This window comes from Oreochromis aureus, linkage group 4 (genome assembly GCF_013358895.1).
Source record: "Oreochromis aureus strain Israel breed Guangdong linkage group 4, ZZ_aureus, whole genome shotgun sequence".
In the NCBI taxonomy this organism is placed as follows: Eukaryota; Metazoa; Chordata; class Actinopteri; order Cichliformes; family Cichlidae; genus Oreochromis; species Oreochromis aureus.
In genome coordinates, this window is record NC_052945.1 from 36,816,802 (window position 1) to 36,837,503 (window position 20,702).

A 20,702-nucleotide genomic window follows, 5' to 3' on the forward strand; every position below is an offset into this window, starting at 1 on the left:
GTAACCAGATTTCTTTAAGGCAGAGTATCCAAAAGTTCATTCTGTTCATCTGGACGTTTTCAGTGGGAGAAATGTTTCATCATCATCAGGTGACTTCTTCAGTCTCAGCTGACTGCAGGTTTCCCCAGTCTTATAAACAGTACATTTGCATAATGACTGAAACCAGCCCAGTGAAGGAACAATGGGCTGGGAGGTCAGTTCCTTAATCTTAATTATGCAAATTCTCATGACCATTGATCAACAACCACTGATCAATGGCCATGAGTACCATTCACAGAGAGTTAGGGAATGGCTGCAATCACAGCCATTCCAAGATGGTGACAGATGTACCCTTAGGCCCCCCTCCTCGATTCAGAGATGGTCTTTCCCTTTTCACGTAAATGGCCTCCTTGACTCCGCCCTTAAACCAGCGTTCCTACCTGTCCAGGATGTGTACATCCTCATCATTGAAAGAGTGTCCACTGGCCTGTAGGTGGCCTGTAGAGTTTGACCCCCGGCGGGTGTGTCGCCGAGTGGGGAAAAATGGTTAGACACATGAACAGGTTGGTGGTGTACCGGAGCCTTCTGTCTAGGACTACACTTAATCCTCACTGTCACCCAGCCATCGGTGAAGAGGGTGAGGCTGGCTCTGTTTTATAAGGCGCTGTCTTCTTGTAGTTGTTTTCTGTCTGTCTCCAATGAGTCAGTTGTAGGTATGCAAGTGAAGAGAGAGACTACATCAAAGGACACTATAGTTTTATCTGGATCCAGGGTGAGTTTCTGGACATTTTTGGTGAAGTCTATGGAGTTTTTGATGGGATGGGCGGTGTTCCCCACAAGATTCAAGATTTTTATTTGTCATTTGCACACAGGACCAACAGTCCATGCACACTGGAATTCTTGTGCAGAGCTCTCCAGGTCAACTTACACTTTTTACAAGATAAGAAAAAGCCACAAAAAAAGGAAAATAGAAATAAAGCAAGCAATGGAGCAACCATATCGTATTTACTACATACAAAAACACTGTACAGAGAGGGTGGTAATACACTTCCTGGTATTGCACGCATAATATTGCACATTTTCACAAATCTGTTTCACAAATCTGTTTCAGTGAGTATATTGCACATTAGTCAGTGATTTATCCAATCGTATATTTGAAGTCGGGTGAGGCAGTGCTGTGTTATTTTAAGTGTTCAGTGTTTTTTTGTTTTGCCATCAGTCTGACTTTGGCAGGGAAGAAGCTGCTGAAGAATCTTGTTCTGTGTGTGATGATCCTGTCCGCTCTGTTGTGTCTCAGTTTGTATGTGCAGTTTTTGTGTGTGAGCAGAGAGTGGGCTGGATGGTATGAGTCCCAGATAATTCCCTCTGCTCTTTTCCGGCTGTGTGTACGGAGAGTCCATGGATGAAAGTTTTGTCACTATGATGCTCTCTGCAGACTTTATGACTCTTTGCCTGTGTGGTGTTCCCAGACAGTGATGCCTGCAGTTAGGATGCTCTCTATCAGCCCTCTGTAGGCCTGGGTGAGAGGGTGGTGGTTCATGCTGGCTTTCCTGAGCATCCAAATGAAATAAAGCCTTTGGTGAGCTTTTTTCACTGTTCCTGTGGTGTTGAGAGTCCAGCTCAGGTCCTATGTAACCTGCAGTCCCAGGAATCTGTGGCCGTTGGCCCTCTCCACCGCTGTCCTTTTGATGATAAGAGGCTGCAGTGGAGGGGGGTTCTTCCTGAAGTCCAATATTAATTCCTTGGTCTTGTCCGTGTTAAGGATGAGGTTGACGATGGAGTTTTCCTGGGTGGAGACACAGTTGTCGGTGTACGTAGGTGGTCTGTCTGTGAAAAAGTCCAGAATCCAGTTACAGTCGGGATGCTGAGGTCTGTCAGTTTCTCGATCAGCTTGCCTGGGGGGATGGTGTTGAAATCAGAGCTGTAGTCCAGAAAGAGCATCCTGACATACATTCTGCTACTTCTCAGGTGTTGCAGAGTTTGGTTCAGGGCTATTGCTGTTGGATCATCAACTGATCAATGGGTACAGTATGTGAACTGGAGGGGGTGTAATAGTGTCTGGGACCATATGATTGATGTGTGTGAGAACCATTTTTTCTAGACATTTCATGACGACTAGTGTGAGTGCCACTGGCCTGAAGTCATTCAGGGCGGAAGTGTCCAGTGTTTTGGGAACTGGTTTGATGATAGAGGATTTAAAAATACATGGGACTACTGCCTGGGATAGTGACAGGTTGAAGATATCAGTGTGCACACCAGCTAGTTGTTCCCCACAGGCCTTGAGTACTCTGGGAGGAACTCCATCGGGTCCCACAGCCTTGCAGGGATTCACCTTTTTCAGAGCTTTCAGGACCTGTGTCGGGGCTAAGGTCACATCTTTTTTAATATCATGTGAAGTGTGTTTTTCTTTTTTTGTTTTGTTTTTTGCTTTTATTTTATTTTAACTTGTACTTCTACATTGTTCCCTGTTCCTGTATCTGTTCAACTTGTGAACATTGACAAGTATAAGTTGCAAGGTTGTAAATTATAATACAAATTGAGTTATAAAAAATATATATCTGAGTGTCTCTTAGTTATAGACTACTCATTTAGTCTCATTCTTTTCCATGGTTAGAAATTAGTCACCAGAACATCCCCACTTGAAGGTATCCAACTAGAGTGAAGGTAAGTTTCTAATTGCGTGACATGTGATGTGACGTCAACATTGGTGTGAGACACCCGCAACACAGCAAGCATGTGTTGTGGGTGCAACGAGATTGCAGCCAGTATTATGGGGCTTTTATGACCGTATTACCTAGAACTCAACAGCTTATTCACTCTCCCTGTCTGGAAACCTGTGTGCTCTCCTCAGATCCCTCCAAAGTTTCTGTTCTGGAATTCCCTCAAGTGAGATAACCAGATGTACCCAAAACAGTTTAGCAAGTCTTCCACACTCTTCCCAGTCCCAGCTACCATTGTTTCTCCTCACTCAAATGAGCTTCTGCTTTAGTTCCCACAGTCAGTTTTGCCATACCAGTCTCCTGTTTGTTCTTTTAAACTTGCTTCTGGTGTGCTGGGTCTGAATTTAGAGTCCAGTTTGTGCCAAAAACATGAGAACCAGCCGTAACACAGGATTAGCTACACTGACCTCCATATGTACCGGCAGAGTAAGTTATGTAAAGCACAGTGGATCCACAACAGACATTACATTACCCATTTATTTTTGTAAACAATTTGTTTTTTTTTGTCAAATATCACAAATCACATGTGCTAACAGCATTTCCCAGTTATTGGAAAACACAGATGAATGAATGAACCAAGGATGTGTTTGATACTCTGACTCAGCTCAAGGACAAATGTGGAGTCAGGCCTGCAAAGGAGAGGAAAAACAAAAGCATGTTAGAACATAAGAGCCTTTAAGATCTGATTGACACACAAGGATCATCAAATGATGTGTTTCTTGTTCCATTATAGCTGATGGCTAACACTGAGCACAGAGATCCAATACACCCGAGTGTATTATCAGTCTTAAATCTCAGCGTGGATCTCCATTAATACTCTCAGGCATGAAATTCATATTTCCCAGCCTGCAATCAATATTATAGGCCTTCTAAGGTTAATATAACTCCTAGTAACAAATTTAACAATTCAAGTTTACATTCAAGTGCAGCGACAAAACACTTTGAGTGTTTTGGAGATCTGAATTCAGAAAACTGGTCTGAGCCTGTAATGTGAGATGTTTAAGAAACATTGGTAAATTTGCTGACACCACTTTTATTCTGTTTTAGCTCTTCTGGGCTTTTATCTCATTGGATGATGTGTGCTTGTGTGTGAATGTGTACATTTTTGTATGTGTATGTGCATATTTGCATGTACACATATTTTTTTACAAACATATATGGATGTCTCATAATGTTTTCTATAATGTTTTCATCTTATCTATTTTAATTCTTTTTATCATATTATCCCTCTGTTCAGCACTTTGGCCGACACTTGATGTCTTTTATATGTGCTATATAAATAAAGATGACTTAACTTGACTTGCACTGAATGTGTGCATCCTACTTTTACTTTATCGAGAAGCCTGACTTCAGTAAGCTGAGCTTGCTCAGTTTCTACAAAGTTAGAGGGTTATGCCTGTAGTACATGAAAGACTCATTGTCAGAGCAATTCAAAAAAGATTTGTTCAAAAATAATTACTACATCCACTTCATCTTTTTGTATTTTTACTGAAGACAGTACCTTAAAATCCCAGATCACCATAGCTCCATCCAGACCCACGCTGCTGTACTGCACAACTTTGGCTTTGTCCAGTGATACAATACGCAGCTGCCTGCAGAGCACAACACAAAGTAACAGCTCAGAAAGGAAATGACAACAAAGGTGAAAATATTTGGACAGACAAAACACGTACTGACACGTACTAACAGATGCTCTTCTGTGAGCAAAGTGAGATGAACGGGTATTACATAAATGATGGTTTTAAAATCAGTTTCCATTTTAATTTGTCGGTTCACTTGATTTGTATTTATATAGCACCAAATCACAACGACAGTCACCTCAGCACACTTTACTTTGTAAATAATAGAGAGAAACCACAACAATCATATGACCCCCTATGAGCAAGCACTTGGCGACAGTGGGAAGGAAAAACTCCCTTTTAACAGGAAGAAACCTCCGGCAGAACCAGGCTCAGGGAGGGGCGGGGCCATCTGCTGTGACCGGTTTGGGAGCCAGAGATTAATAATAACTAATCATTAAATGGAGAGAGGTCTATGAACACATAGTGAGTGAAAAAGAAACACTCAGCTTTGGAAATATTAGCAGAAAATAAAGTGGGTGAGAGCTGTACGATGACAAATAGTAAAACTCTGTAGAAAATATTTAAAACATGCTTCCTTCACTCAGTTGTTTAAGAACAGAACCTCCTCAGCAAAGGTTATTGTGCCTTTTTAAAGTAAAAAGCTGTGTCCCTCACGTGATGCTGTTTTGATGAAGTGTGTCCAGGTCACTGGTGTCCTCCTCAGTGGCCTTTTTGTCCAGGTTGCGAAAGTGTTGCATTGCTGACATATTCCCTTTGGAGGTCTGCTTTGGGATATCAAGCTTCTTCACAAACTCCAGAGAGTGTGGACCTTTATACGTGTACTGGTAGGGGCAACAGTCATGTCCCTGGGTGCACAAAAAGCACAAAAGAATATCTGATCATTTTGGATATTCTGTTTTTCAATGTGATATTGTGTGACCAATGGCCACGGAGCAGCAAAGCTCAGACACAATTTGGTATAAGTTTTTTATTTAATTTATCAAGGCTTCAGTTTTGTCTTTCTGTCTTCAACATGACTTTCACATTACTCAGAGTCATTTAATCTATTGATAATATGGAGATTTTACATCTTTACACAGTTGAATAATTTCATTTACACAGACAAACACATGGAGCGGGGCATAGTTACCGCAGCAACAATCTCAGTAGGGCTGATATAGAGGACACTCAGCAGTGGCAGACTGTCACTGGTCAGCTGGGTTACCCTAACAGACGAACAGGTAAAATGATATAAGGCCATACACCTGTGACACGCCAATATACAAGGAAAGGTTTTCAGTAATGGCTTTATGTTTAAGTGAATAAAATAATACTGCTCATATTAATGAAATAAGTGGTTCGGAAGCAATACTTACTCCTTCCCCTGTGTGGCATCAGCGACACTGATGCTGCTGTTGTGAGCCACCCAGGCCAACTGGTCTCCACTGGGAGAGAAAGAAACACTGTGTACCCACCCACCACAGTCTTTATGCTCCAGCATCATCTCCCCAAAAGGCATCTTGGCCCCCCAGGAAGTGGGCCCGGGCTTCTCCTCAATGTCCTTGATGTAGGTTGAGAAAATCCTGGGAAACACAAATATCTCTTTGTTAGTTCTTAAATAGTGAATGTGTTTTGTCTACTTTTTCATTACCCATAAAGCCTGAATGGCCCATAACCAAAATGAATAAGACATCTTTGGTTCAAGTGTACTGACATTATTTTATAACATAAAACCTTATGGTTGCTTTTCATGCTTGACATATCTGACTTTTTACTTTCCATCCATCCATCCATCCATCTTCATCCGCTTTATCCGAGGCCGGGTCGCGGGGGCAGCAGCCTAAGCAGAGAAGCCCAGACCTCCCTCTCCCCAGCCACCTCCTCCAGCTTATCCGGGGGAACACCAAGGCGTTCCCAGGCCAGCCGAGAGATATAATCTCTCCAGTGTGTCCTGGGTCTGCCCCGGGGCCTCCTCCCGGTGGGACATGCCCGGAACACCTCACCCAGGAGGCGCCCAGGAGGCATCCTTGTCAGATGCCCGAACCACCTCAACTGGCTCCTTTCAATGTGGAGGAACAGCGGCTCTACTCTGAGCCCCTCCCGGATGGCCGAACTTCTCACCCTATCTCTAAGGGAGAGGCCAGCCACCCTTCGGAGGAAGCTCATTTCTGCCGCTTGTATCCGCGATCTCGTTTTTTCGGTCACTACCCACAGCTCGTGGCCATAGGTGAGGGTAGGGACGAGATCGACTCGGTAAATTGAGAGCTTCGCTTTTACACTCAGCTCCCTCTTCACCACGACGGACCGGTGCAGCGTCCACATCACTGCAGCCGCAGCACCAATCCGTCTGTCGATCTCTGGCTCCCTTCTCCCATCACTCGCGAACAAGACCCCGAGATACTTGAACTCCTCCACTTGGGGCAGGAACTCATCCCCGACCTGGAGTGGGCACTCCACCCTTTTCTGGCTGAGAACCATGGCCTCAGATTTGGAGGTCCTGATCCTCATTCCCGCTGCTTCACACTCGGCTGCTAACCGTTCCAGTGCGAGCTGGAGGCCTTCACCTGATGAAGCCAACAGAACCACATCATCCGCAAAAAGCAGAGATGAGATTCTGAGGCCACCGAAGCGAAAGCCCTCCGCCACTTGGCTGCGCCTAGAAATCCTGTCCATAAAAATTATGAACAGAATCGGTGATAAAGGGCAGCCCTGGCGGAGCCCATCACCCACCGGGAACGAGTCCGACTTATTGCCGGCAATGCGAACCAAACTCTTGCAACGGTTGTATAGGGATCGAATGGCCCGTAGCAATGGGCCAGACACCCCATACTCCCGCAACACCTCCCACAGGACACCCCGAGGGACACGGTCGAATGCCTTCTCCAAGTCCACAAAACACATGTAGACTGGTTGGGCAAACTCCCATGCACCCTCAAGTATCCTTGAGAGGATAAAGAGCTGGTCCAGTGTTCCGCGACCAGGATGAAAACCACATTGTTCCTCCTGTATCCGAGGTTCGACTAGCGGACGAACTCTCCTTTCCAGCACCCTGGCATAGACTTTCCCAGGGAGGCTGAGGAGTGTGATCCCCCTGTAGTTGGAACACACCCTCCGGTCTCCCTTCTTAAAGATGGGGACCACCACCCCGGTCTGCCAATCCAGGGGTACTGCCCCTGATCTCCACGCAACATTGTAGAGGCGTGTCAACCAGGACAGCCCTACAACGTCCAGAGCCTTCAGGAACTCGGGGCGGACCTCATCAACACCAGGGCTCTGCCACCAAGGAGTTGTTTAACTGCGTCAGTGACCTCGCCCGGAAATTGGCGGGTCATTCCCCTCATCCCCAGACTCTGCTTCCTCCTCGGAAGACGTGTCAGTGGGATTAAGGAGGTCCTCGAAGTATTCCTTCCACCGCCTGACAATTTTCTCAGTCGACGTCAGCAGCGCTCCGCCAGCACTATACACAGTGCAGGTAGAGCACCGGTTTCCCCTCCTGAGACGCCTGACGGTTTGCCAGAATCTCTTCGAGGCAGTCCGAAAGTCTTTTTCCATGGCCTCTCCAAACTCCTCCCACACCCGAAGTTTTTGCTTCAGCCACTGCCCGAGCCGCATTCCGCTTGGCCTGTCGATACCTGTCGGCTGCCTCCGGAGTCCCACAGGCTAACCAAGCCCGATAGGACTCCTTCTTCAGCCTGGTGGCTCCCTTCACCTCTGGTGTCCACCATTTGGTTCGGGATTACCACCATAGCAGGCACCAACCACCTTGCGACCGCAGCTCAATGCAGCAACCCGGCGATGGAGACGCTGAACATGGTCCATTCGGACTCAATGTCCCCAGTCTCCCTCGGAATGCTGTTGAAGCTCTGCCGGAGGTGTGCGTTGAAGATCTCGCGGACTGGGGCCTCTGCTAGGCGTTCCCAGCACACCCTCACTACACGCGTTTAGGTGCACCGGGTCTGTCCAGCGTCCTCCCCGCCACCTGATCCAACTCACCACCAGGTGGTGATCAGTTGACAGCTCAGCCCCTCTCTTTACCCGAGTGTCCAGAACATATGGTCGCAGGTCTGGTGATACGATTACAAAATCGATCATCAACCTGCGGCCTAGAGCGTCCTGGTGCCACGTGCACTTATGGACACTCTTATGTTCGAACAAGGTGTTCGTTATGGCCAAACTGTGATTTGCACAGAAGTCCAATAACAAAACACCGCTCGGGTTCAGATCAGGAGGCCGTTCCTCCCGATCACGCCCCTCCAGGTCTCACTGTCGTTACCCACATGAGCATTGAAGTCTCCCAGCAGGACAACAGAGTCTCCAGATGGGGCACCTTCAGCCCCCAGGGACTCTAAGAAGGCTGGGTACTCTGAACTGCCACTCGGCGCATAAGCGCAGATGACAGTCAGGACCCGTTCCCGACCCTAAGGCGCAGGGAACAAACCCTCTCATCCACCGGAAAAACCCCAACGCATCGGCAGCAAGCCGGGGATATTAGAATACCCACCCCAGCCCGCCGCCTCTCACCAGGGGCAACTCCAGACTGAGACAGAGTCCAGCCCCTCTCCAGGAGACTGGTTCCAGAGCCCAAGCCATGCGTAGAGGTGAGCCCGACTATATCTAGCCGGTACCCCTCAACCTCACGCACTAACTCAGGCTCCTTCCCCACCAGAGAGGTGACATTCCATGTCCCTATTGCCAGTCTTGGCAGCTGGGGATCAGTCCGCCAGGGCCTCCGCTCCTGGCCGCCGCCCAGCACACAATGCACCCGACCCTATGGCGCCTCCTGCGGGTGGTGGGCCTGCGGGAGGATGGGCCCATGTCTCCTCTTCGGGCTGTGCCCGGCCGGGCCCCATGGACCAAGCCCCGCCACCAGACGCCGCCCTCGGGCACCCTCCCGGGCCTGGCTCCAGGGCGGGCCCCGGTAACCCTATCCCGGCAGGGTAAACTGTTCCCTCGATATTCTCTTCATAAGGGTCTTCTGAATCGCTCTTTGTCTGGTCCCTCACCCAAGACCAATTTGCCATGGGGGACCCTACCAGGGGGCAAAAGCCCCCAGACAACATAGCCCCTGGGATCCCTGGGACACACAAACCCCTCCACCACGATAAGGTAGCGATTCACGGAGAGGCTTTACTTTTATTATTTAAAATTTTTTTACACAAAACAATATTAGGCTAAAGCAAAAATAGTTTTAAATTAAACTTAGCACAAAAAGCATATTGATGCTTGATGGCAGTTGTTTATTTCTCCTTAAATGCTGCTGCATCTTTAAGGAGAATGTGTGGATTATGCAGCAGAGCTGAGTATTTGGGCTGTGCCGTTGAAAACTTATTCTCTTACTGACTTTTGTTTTGAGCTTCTGGTGACAATAGGGTGATTAATCGACACCAGATTAGCAGCACCGGCTACAACAGTCAGTTTGCTTCTCATCCAAGTATGCCATGTTTGGCTGATCAGGCAAATTCAAGCTGGTGTTCTGCAAAACCAAGCTGCAACATTATTTCGCGTGAGCCTTAGTGCCATCTATAAACTGAGGGTCAAGCTCCATATAACGCAGGATGTCAAAGACAGGCTGTGAAGTGGGCATCCCAAGAAGATGACACGACAAGAAGACCATTTCATCACCCTGTCAGCCAGGACAGCCAGGAGGTCTGCTATGGCTGCCCTTCACTGTCAGGACCAGTTGCGGTGGTGCTGGCAACACGTGCACTGGACTTGAACATGTGGAGGAACATTATGTTCAGCGATGAGTCCAGATTCTGCCTACAGCAGTTGGCTTGTTGGGTAGTGTGAAGACGCAAAGAACACTGAGCTGATTTCTTCTCCAGCAACAGATTTTGGTTGAGGCAGTGCGATGGTGATGGTGAGGCTTCTCCTCACTGGAGGCAGTTTCAATGCTGAGAGATATCGAAATGAGGTTCTGCAACCAGGCAATCCCATATCTCCACAGTCCGGGACCAAACTCTATTCTCCAAGATGACAATGCTCACACCCACAGAGCGGAGTTTACCAGAAACCTCCAGAGATTGGGAGGAGAGAGGGTGATTGGCCTACCCGCAGTCCTGACCTCAACCACATTGAACATTTGCGGGATCAGTTTGGGTGTGCTGTTTGTGCAAGAGTGACAAATGCTGGTTGAAGAATGGGACGCCAATCCACAGCAATGTATGACCAAGCCAGTGACCAGCATTAAGAGGAGGTAACAGGCTGTTGTAGCTATGTATGGTAATTCAGACGTCAATGATCCACTCCAATGAATGACACCAAACAACAGTCAAACTGGCACTGCCAGAGATGATTTGGCACACTTTCTTATGAAAGTAATGTGTCTTCTTTATCCTGATCATGGCTTTAAACTGAAATTCCCAACACCTGCTAACTCTAGACTTAGTCAAACTTTGTGTAAATCAGGGTTAGGATTATTTTGAGGCAATGATCACAAATGAGTGTGTTAATAAGGGCAACAGAAGACTGTAAGTGTGATTAAGTCAATATAAATTCCACTGTATTAGTTCGTTTTAATCAAGGAGCAACATCCAGTTAAACAGTGTGGCTTGAAGATTTGCCTAAAACAATTTTATACTGAAATAAGATGTGCAAATATGTGTGAAAGATGCGGTCATTGTGTGTCGTCATCATGCAAAGATCGAAGCAAAACCTGTCCTTTGGGTTTCCAGGTTTCATCATAGTTTCACCTGCAGTGAAGGTCTGCAGACCCTGCTGCCAGTAGAATGTTGTTGGGATGCCAGTCCAGACTCAGCACTGTAGAGCAAATTGACTTCTTGATGTGTTTACTCAGCCACCTAAAGTGGAAGAGGAATGTTAGAACCATTCCAATAATGACAAAAAATCAACATCATCACGTCTTATGTACCAAACACAAGTCTTTAAAATGAGATCTTATATTGCTCACCAGTCATTTTCCTGCTCAAAGTAGCAAATAGAGATAAGACGGGCTCCACTGCCCAGGGCAAACTTGTTCTCCAGTGGGGACCACTTCACACATGTGGCTGCACGGTTGATGCGTACCAAGACTAAGGTAGGTTTCCAGACACCATCCTTCAGGGTCCACACATAGGCATTGCGGTCGGAGGCACATGTCACTATGCGATTAGACTGCGGGGCCCAGTCTATGCCTATGGATGATAGATATGGACACTTTATATCTGAGTACAGAAATATGTGCATGGAATCTTATAGTTGATAGGTATCCTCACCCATCACACACAAAACAGATTTCTTGTATGGATTTATAGATAATGGTAGAAATAATTTCCTGAAGAATTCTTTATGGCAGAGGAGTTCAATAAGTGTGAGGAACACGGCTCTCTACTATGTCAGTAATGGATCAGGTGAGATGGGCTGTACATGATATGAAGCAGTTTGTCCATCACTGACTAAAATGCCCACTGGATTCTGGCCAATGATTGACTCCAACTAGTTGACATTCAGCTTTACCCTCTGAGCCACAGCTTCAGAGGCTTGGCGCTGTCACTTGGTGTTCGCTCGCTTTGTGGTAGAGTATCACTTCCTGTTCCTGCTCAAACACAGTGGTGTTTCTGAGTAGCTTTTCTGCTTAGCAATTTAATTAAAATCTTTTAGATACATCCCTTTTTCATAGAATAATCTTCACATGCTTCATGTGAAGCACCCTTTCTGTGTACTCACTACCTAATTTATAGCCAAAGTATTCACTCACTGTGTCTCTACTGTTTCGCTAGCTTAGCTTAGCTTGTAGCCGACTCGTTAGCACCATGGCTACTTCACCTGTCCCTCCTGCACTTTCCTGCTCATTGTGTCAGATGTTTAGCTACTCCTCGGCCTCCTTTAGCAGTAATGATACCTGTAACAAATGTAGCATACTTGCAGCTCTGGAGGCCAGGATTACTGAATTGGAGACTCGGCTTCGCACCCTTCATTCACCCGTAGCTAGCCAGGCTCCTGTAGCTGGTGCAGCCGAAGATACCGTAGGCCCTGCTAGCTGTTCCCCGGCAGACCCCAAGCAGCTGGGGAAAGAGGGCGGCTAGGTGACGATGAGGAGGAAGCATAGTCCTAAGCAGAAGCCCAGGTACACCACCAACCTGTTCATGTGTCTAACCGTTTTTCCCCACTCGGCGACACACCCGCCGGGGGTCAAACTCTGGTAATTGGTGATTCTGTTCTCAGACATGTGAAGCTAGAGACACCGGCAACCATAGTCAATTGTCTTCCAGGGGCCAGAGCAGGCGACATTGAAGGAAATTTAAAACTGCTGGCTAAGGGTAAACGTAAATACAGTAAGATCATAATTCACGTCGGCAGTAATGACACCGGTTACACCAATCGGAGGTCACTAAAATCAATATTGAATCGGTGTGTAACTTTGCCAAAACAATGTGGGACTCTGTAGTTTTCTCTGGTCCCTCCCCAATCAGACCAGGAGTGACATGTTTAGCCGCATGTTCTCCTTAAATTGCTGGCTGTCTGAGTGGTGTCCCAGAAACGATGTGGCTTCATAGATAATTGGCAAACCTTCTGGAGGAAACCTGGTCTTGTTAGGAGAGACGGCATCCATCCCACTTTGGATGGAGCAGCTCTCATTTCTAGAAATATGGACCAATTTATTAAACCCCCAAAATATGACTATCCAGAGTTGGGACCAGGAAGCAGAGTTGCAGTCTTACACGCCTCTCTGCAGCTTCTCTCCTCCTGCTACCCCCAAAACCCATCTCCATTGAGACTGTGTCAGCTCCCAAACAGACAAAAACAAACTAAAACCAGCAATAAACAACTTAAACATAAAAATCACAAAGAAAGAACAATACAGTATCCACATCTGAACCAAAGAGTAAAACAGTGAAATGTGGATTATTAAATATTAGGTCTCTCTCCTCCAAGTCTCTGTTAGTACATGACTTAATAATTGATCAACAAATCGATTTACTCTGCCTTACAGAAACCTGGTTGAGTATGTTAGTTTAAATGAATCAACACCCCGAGTCATTCTAACTACCAGAAATCCTCAAGCACAGGCCGGGGGTGTGGCAGCAATTTTTCACACCAGCCTATTAATTAACCAAAGACCAAGACAGACTTTTAATTCATTTGAAAGCCTGATGCTTAGCCTCGTCCACCCCACCTGTAAAACTCAGAAACCAGTCTTACTTGTTATCATCTATCGTCCACCTGGGCCTTACACAGAGTTTCTCTCTCATTTCTCAGACTTTTTATCTGATTTAGTGCTCAGCTCAGATAAAATCATTATTGTGGGTGATTTTAACATCCATGTAGATGCTAAAAATGACAGCCTCAACATGGCATTTAATCTGTTATTAGACTCAATTGGCTTCTCTCAAAATGTAAAAGAACCCACCCACCACTTTAATCACACTCTAGATCTTGTTTTAACATATGGCATAGAAACTGAACATTTAACAGTGTTTCCTGAAAACCCTCTGCTGTCTGATCATTTCCTGATAACATTTACATTTACAGTCGATCTACGTCCCGACCCTCACCTATGGCCACGAGCTGTGGGTAGTGACCGAAAGAACGAGATCGCGGGTACAAGCGGCAGAAATGAGCTTCCTCCGAAGGGTGGCTGGCCTCTCCCTTAGAGATAGGGTGAGAAGTTCGGCCATCCGGGAGGGGCTCAGAGTAGAGCCGCTGCTCCTCCACATCGAAAGGAGCCAGTTGAGGTGGTTCGGGCATCTGACAAGGATGCCCCTGGGCGCCTCCTGGGTGAGGTGTTCGGGCATGTCCCACCGGGAGGAGGCCCAGGGCAGACCCAGGACGCGCTGGAGAGATTATATCTCGGCTGGCCTGGGAACGCCTTGGTGTTCCCCGGATGAGCTGGAGGAGGTGGCTGGGAGAGGAGGTCTGGGCTTCTCTGCTTAGGCTGCTGCCCCGCGCGACCCGACTTCGGATAAAGCGGATGAGGATGGATGGATGGATGGATGGATTTACATTTACAATAATTGATTACACAGCAGTGGAGAGTAGACTTTATCACAGTAGATGTCTTTCTGAAAGTGCTGTAACTAAGTTTAAGAATATAATCCACCCACTGTTATCATCTTCAATGCCCTGTACCAACATAGAGCAGAGCAGCTATCTGAACGCTACTCCAACAGAGGTCGATTATCTTGTTAATAATTTTACCTCCTCACTACGTATGACTCTGGATACTGTAGCTCCTGTGAAAACTAAGGCCTCAAATCCAAAGTCCCTGACTCCGTGGTATAATTCTCAAACACGTAGCCTAAAGCAGATAACTTGTAAGCTGGAGAGGAAATGGTGTGTCACAAATTTAGAGAATCATCATTTAGCCTGGAGAAATAGTTTGCTGCTTTATAAGAAAGCCCTCCGCAAAGCCAGAACATCTTACTATTCATCACTGATTGAAGAAAATAAGAACAACCCCAGGTTTCTCTTCAGCACTGTAGCCAGGCTGACAAACAGTCAGAGCTCTACTGAGCCAACAATCCCTTTAACGTTAACTAGTAATGACTTCATGAACTTCTTCACAAATAAAATTTTTATCATTAGAGAAAAAATTACCAATAATCATCCCACAGATGTAATATTATCTACAGCTACTTTTAGTACCATCGATGTTAAGTTAGACTCTTTTCTCCAATTGATCTTTCTGAGTTAACTTCAATAATTACTTCCTCCAAACCATCAACGTGTCTTTTAGACCCCATTCCTACAAAACTGCTCAAAGAAGTCCTGCCATTAATTAATGCTTCAATCTTAAATATGATCAACCTATCTCTAATAATCAGCTATGTACCACAGGCCTTCAAGCTGGCTGTAGTTAAACCTTTACTTAAAAAGCATCTCTAGACCCAGCTGTCTTAGCTAATTATAGGCCAATCTCCAACCTTCCTTTCATATCAAACATCCTTGAAAGAGTAGTTGTCAAACAGCTAACAGATCATCTGCAGAGGAATGGCTTATTTGAAGAGTTTCAGTCAGGTTTCAGAGCTCATCACAGCACAGAAACAGCTTTAGTGAAGGTTACAAATGATCTTCTTATGGCCTCTGACAGTGGACTCATCTCTGTGCTTGTCCTGCTAGACCTCAGTGCAGCGTTCGATACTGTTGACCATAATATCCTATTAGAGCGATTAGAACATGCTGTAGGTATTACAGGTACTGCACTGCAGTGGTTTGTATCATATCTATCTAATAGACTCCAATTTGTACATGTAAATGGAGAGTCCTCTTCACACACTAAGGTCAATTATGGTGTTCCACAGGGTTCAGTGCTAGGACCAATTCTGTTTACATTATACATGCTTCCCTTAGGCAGCATCATTAGAAGACATAGCATAAATTTTCACTGCTATGCAGATGACACGCAGCTCTATCTGTCCATGAAGCCAGGTAACACACACCAATTAGTTAAACTGCAGGAATGTCTTAAAGACATAAAGACCTGGATGGCCGCTAACTTTCTGCTTCTTAATTCAGATCAAACTGAGGTTATTGTACTCGGCCCTGAAAATCTTAGAAATATGGTATCTAAGCAGATTCTTACTCTGGATGGCATTACCTTGGCCTCCAGTAATGCTGTGAGAAACCTTGGAGTCATTTTTGACCAGGACATGTCCTTCAATGCACATATTAAACAAATATGTAAGACTGCTTTCTTCCATTTGTGCAACATTAGAAATATCCTGTCTCAGAGTGACGCTGAAAAACTAGTTCATGCATTTATTACTTCCAGGCTGGACTACTGTAATTCATTATTATCAGGATGTCCTAAAACTCCCTGAAAAGTCTTCAGTTAATCCAAAATGCTGCAGCAAGAGTCCTGACAGGGACTAGAAAGAGAGAGCAGATTTCTCCTGTTTTGGCTTCCTTCATTGGCTTCCTGTTAAATCCAGAATTGAATTCAAAATCCTGCTCCTCACATACAAGGTCTTAAATAATCAGGCCCCATCTTATCTTAATGACCTTGTAGTACCATATCACCCTATTAGAGCACTTCGCTCTCGCACTGCAGGCCTACTTGTTGTTCCTAGAGTATTTAAAAGTAGAATGGGAGGCAGAGCCTTCAGTTTTCAGGCCCCTCTTCTGTGGAACCAGCTTCCAGTTTGGATTCAGGAGACAGACACTATCTCTACTTTCAAGATTAGGCTTCAAACTTTCCTTTTGCTAAAGCATATAGTTAGGGCTGGACCAGGTGACCCTGAATCCTCCCTTAGTTATGCTGCAATAGACGTAGGCTGCCGGGGATTCCCATGATGCATTGAGTTTTTCCTTTCCAGTCACCTTTCTCACTCACTATGTGTTAATAGACCTCTCTGCATCGAATCATATCTGTTATTAATCTCTGTCTCTCTTCCACAGCATGTCTTTATCCTGTTTTCCTTCTCTCACCCCAACCAATCACAGCAGATGGCCCCGCCCCTCCCTGAGCCTGGTTCTGCCGGAGGTTTCTTCCTGTTAAAAGGGAGTTTTTCCTTCCCACTGTCGCCAAAGTGCTTGCTCATAGGGGGTCATATGATTGTTGGGTTTTTCTGTGTACCTATAAAGCGCCTTGAGGCGACTTTTGTTGTGATTTGGCGCTATATAAATAAAATTGAATTGAATTGAATGACCTAATTCTAATAATACACTTCACAGCACCCGAGCATTTGTGCGTGTACAACATTTTTAGAGGAAGATTATTAAACTTGTAACCCCATAATTAAAGCTAACACAATGAATATAAAAAATAAAAATAAAACAAATTAACTAAAAACAAAAGAAAGGGATAGAAATATTAGCACATATCAAATATTTAAGAAAGGCTATCAAGAAAAATCATTTTATAAGAAGATATTTGAAAAATGATCTAATTTCAATGGGCAGACTTTTCCACTTTTGTTTGCTAACCTTGAAATAAAGAGCAAAGCAAATGCTTAGGCACATGAGGGGTTAGGCATTAATAATTAACTGATGTACTTCTGAGCCAGCCTCTTTAATACTTTGAAAATGGGAACGTTTTGAAAGTCATTATGGATTTTAACAGATTAAATCTTTCCATTACAGATATGGTACCTGTGATTCGTCCGCTGTGCTCGGTCAACTCGTGGATCTTGACCCAGTCTTTGCCATTTTTTTCATAGATGTTCACCGCATTGTTGTTAGGACTCACAGCAATCTCTGGAAGCAAATATGTCATCACTTTGTTTCAGTAGTCTAACAATAATGAAGAAATATGAACCACAGAAAGACATTTATGTAACAAACATCTAAGTTAATGACCAGAAAATATATGAATTCCTCTCGCTTCACATACATTGTCATATGTATATATATGTTTAAAAATTCCCCTCTCGCCCCTGCAACGGTCTATCCTCCAAGTTCGGGTCCTCTACCAGAGGCCTGGAAGCTTGAGGGTCCTGCGCAGTATCTTAGCTGTTCCCAGGACTGCGCTCTTCTGGACAGAGATCTCCGATGTTGTTCCCGGGATCTGCTGGAGCCACTCGCCTAGCTTGGGAGTCACCGCACCTAGTGCTCCGATTACCATGGGGACCACCGTTACCTTCACCCTCCACATCTTCTCCAGCCCTTAGAACCTCTCCAGCTTCTCGTGTTCCTTCTTCCTGCTGTTATGTGCTGGATTGTCTCTGGGGCATCTTTACACAGCCTGCACCTGGGATCTTGCCTGGTGTGATAGACCCCAGCCTCTATGGATCTTGTACTCAGAGCCTGTTCTTGTGCTGCCATGATTAGTGCCTCTGTGCTGTCTTTCAGTCCAGCTTTGTCCAGCCATTGGTAGGATTTCTGAATGTCAGTCACCTCCTCTATCTGCTGGTGGTACATACCGTGCAGGGGCCTGTCCTTCCATGATGGTGCCTCGTCTCCCTCCTCTTTCTTGGGTTTCTGCTGCCTGAGGTATTCACTGAGCATGCAGTCAGTTGGGGGCATCTTCGTGATGTATTCGTGGATGTTTGTTGTCTCATCCTGGACTGTGGTGCTGACACTCACCAGTCCCCGGCCCCCTTCCTTCCCCTTAGCATACAGCCTCAGGGTGCTGGACTTGGGGTGAAACCCTCCATGCATGGTAAGGAGCTTCCTTGTTTTGATGTCAGTGGCTTCTGTCTCCTCCTTTGGTCAGCTTATTACCCCAGCAGTACCTGATCACGGGCAGGGCGTAGGTGTTGATGGCCCAGATCTTGTTCTTTCCGTTCACCTGACTCCTCAGGACTTGCCTGACCCTCTGCAGGTACTTGGTGGTTGTATAACATGCCTCGTTCACCTATTCACACCCATTCATACAAGCAATTTTTTCTACACCTAAGTGCTTTCTATATAACATTAAAACAATGTAGTGAAGTGCAATGTTATTCAAAGGCCCAGATAACCTCCAGGTGTATACATACATGCATGCATTAAAGCTCTCTGAGTCAATTTCCTCTACTGATAATAAGATTGCCAGTGTTTCTCTGAACCACATTAATGCAGTCTATATATGTGCATTTATGTGTGAGCTACTCTATATATGGAAATGGAGCATGATTATTTTTTCTGGTATTTCACCTACGGGTCCTATCTTTGTTCCAGGCATGGCAGGATAGCGGGTCCAGTCCAAAACTGTACAGCGACATGTCTGAACAGAGGCAAGACAGACTGCTGGAATGCTGCTGCTGTCACGGTTGTTGTAAAGATGGGCTGCTGCATGTTCCAGGATAAAAGGAAGAGAAAAAACAGGGTACACTTTGTTTGAGAGAACAGTTTTCTTAAATAAAGCAGAAATGGTTTGTTGTTTATACTTTTCTCTGTTTGGAGGTTTTATTAGAAATCAGGTTTCAAGAAAGGACTCTGGAATAGCTTTAGTGTAATTCATAGTTAGTTGAATGAATAAAGACTGGGAGATAAAAACTTTATCAGATCTAATGCAGACAAATCTGGAGGTGAACGACAGACTTATCAGCATTTGTTTGTTTCTGAAAACACAACAACAGACTACATTTAAAAGGTCTTAAGCCCAATAACATATCACCTAAATTCCAGGTTCTACTTTTGTTTTGTTTAAACAATCTGAAACTTAACAAGTTGCTTAAATTTGATACAAAATAATTGGGGCTGATATTATTACTTACCCTGTGTCTGTGTGGTCAGGTAGTAGAGGAGGGTTCAGAGTTGTATTCGTGAGAGTGTCTGCACGACAGGAGCTGTGCACTGAGTCCTGGTGAAGAATATGACTGTGTTATTGTTGAAGGGAGTGAAAGAACAGTAGGTGTGTCTACTGATAGCTGTTGAGCAAGCTTGCCTGCTCAGAAGTTTGCTGGGAGCAAATGTCTCCAATTGGCTCTCAGTACAGGCTGGTGATCAGCAGTTTGACTAAATGCTTCATACAAAAACATCTACTTCATTCATTCTTTGGGACGTACTTTGATTTTGGGGGGATGAAACTGTTATTTTTATATCCTGCCATTATTATAAACAGCTCCATACAGCCCAAATATACCCATACATGTACACCTGTGATACCTGTGATATGTATTTTATAGCTGTGTTTCCACAAGAAGCCAGGTCTGTAAAAGCTGAGCCAGCAGCAGCTCTTGCACCAGTTTACACAATGGCATGCACAAACCAGCAGAAAAAAGCTCTCAGTTTTCCCAGTCCTACAAACTGTTAATGGGAGATGGACAGACCATTATAACACAGAGAGCTGCTGTTTGTTATGACACTGAGAAAAAAACAAACACTGCAGCCACAAGATGGCAGTCATGTAAAGGCTGGCTGTACACACAGTGTTAATTGACAGGATCATTGAATCAATGTCTGGTTTGTTAACTCCTGATCTGCCTGTCTGATTGAGCTGGATCGTGACATGAACGCATGTTGTTTGTCTGGACTTTGTGCCAGCCGCAGGGAGACCAGTCCTTCACAACTGCACTGACCTTTCTGAACTGTGTTTCGTCATTCACTGTAATAAACACAGTACTGTTTGGAGCCCTGCATTTGAGTCTAGCCTCGACACAGTACACAGCACAGTACTGTCACATTGAATTAAAGTTAAAATTTAATGAGGGCCAGTTAGGGGAAATTTATTGAAGCAAAGGTCTGGATGGTCATAATGTTTAATTATTTAGTGTGAGAGTTTAAGTATAAAATAGGATGTATAAATGTGTACAGTGTAACTTTTGAGGACTCACAGGCGCGTGCTCCAATCCACACACAAATACGAAGCAATCAGACCACAAGTAAAACTATTTTAAATCCATATGTGCAATTATGAATAAATAGGGATCATTTACGCACACATTCATCAATTTCAGCTTTAAAAGCTCCCCATCAGCTCTTGGATCATAACCTTATGTTTTGGCTGTAGGTCCAGGTCCATATGGGATGGCTTGTGGGTCTGGATCCGGACCGGGTCTGCCTGTTAGTGACCTCTGGTGTATCAAATAACTGTAACTTTTTATCCCCTGTTTTGTTTGGACATTTGATTAAGGTAAAT

At 45.1% G+C, this 20,702-nt stretch overlaps 1 protein-coding gene across 2 annotated transcripts; it reads right to left on the bottom strand.

Annotated features, from left to right (window-relative positions):
• Window positions 1-967: 967 nt before the first annotated feature.
• Window positions 968-19,445, bottom strand: zgc:86896 (uncharacterized protein LOC415190 homolog). 2 transcript variants are annotated; one of them, XM_039611204.1, is made up of 10 exons: window positions 19,339-19,445; window positions 18,780-18,910; window positions 17,291-17,395; window positions 11,172-11,394; window positions 10,954-11,061; window positions 5,638-5,844; window positions 5,412-5,487; window positions 4,937-5,127; window positions 4,201-4,291; window positions 968-3,328 (listed from the first exon to the last, which is right to left on the bottom strand). In XM_039611204.1, exons 2-10 carry the CDS (start codon window positions 18,841-18,843, stop codon window positions 3,323-3,325), a joined length of 1,071 nt encoding a protein of 356 aa, XP_039467138.1. In that variant the 5' UTR covers window positions 18,844-18,910; window positions 19,339-19,445; the 3' UTR covers window positions 968-3,322. The 2 variants fall into 2 exon arrangements, with proteins under 2 accessions (XP_039467138.1, XP_039467139.1); XM_039611205.1 differs by having other exon boundaries at window positions 18,776-18,910.
• Window positions 19,446-20,702: the final 1,257 nt, after the last annotated feature.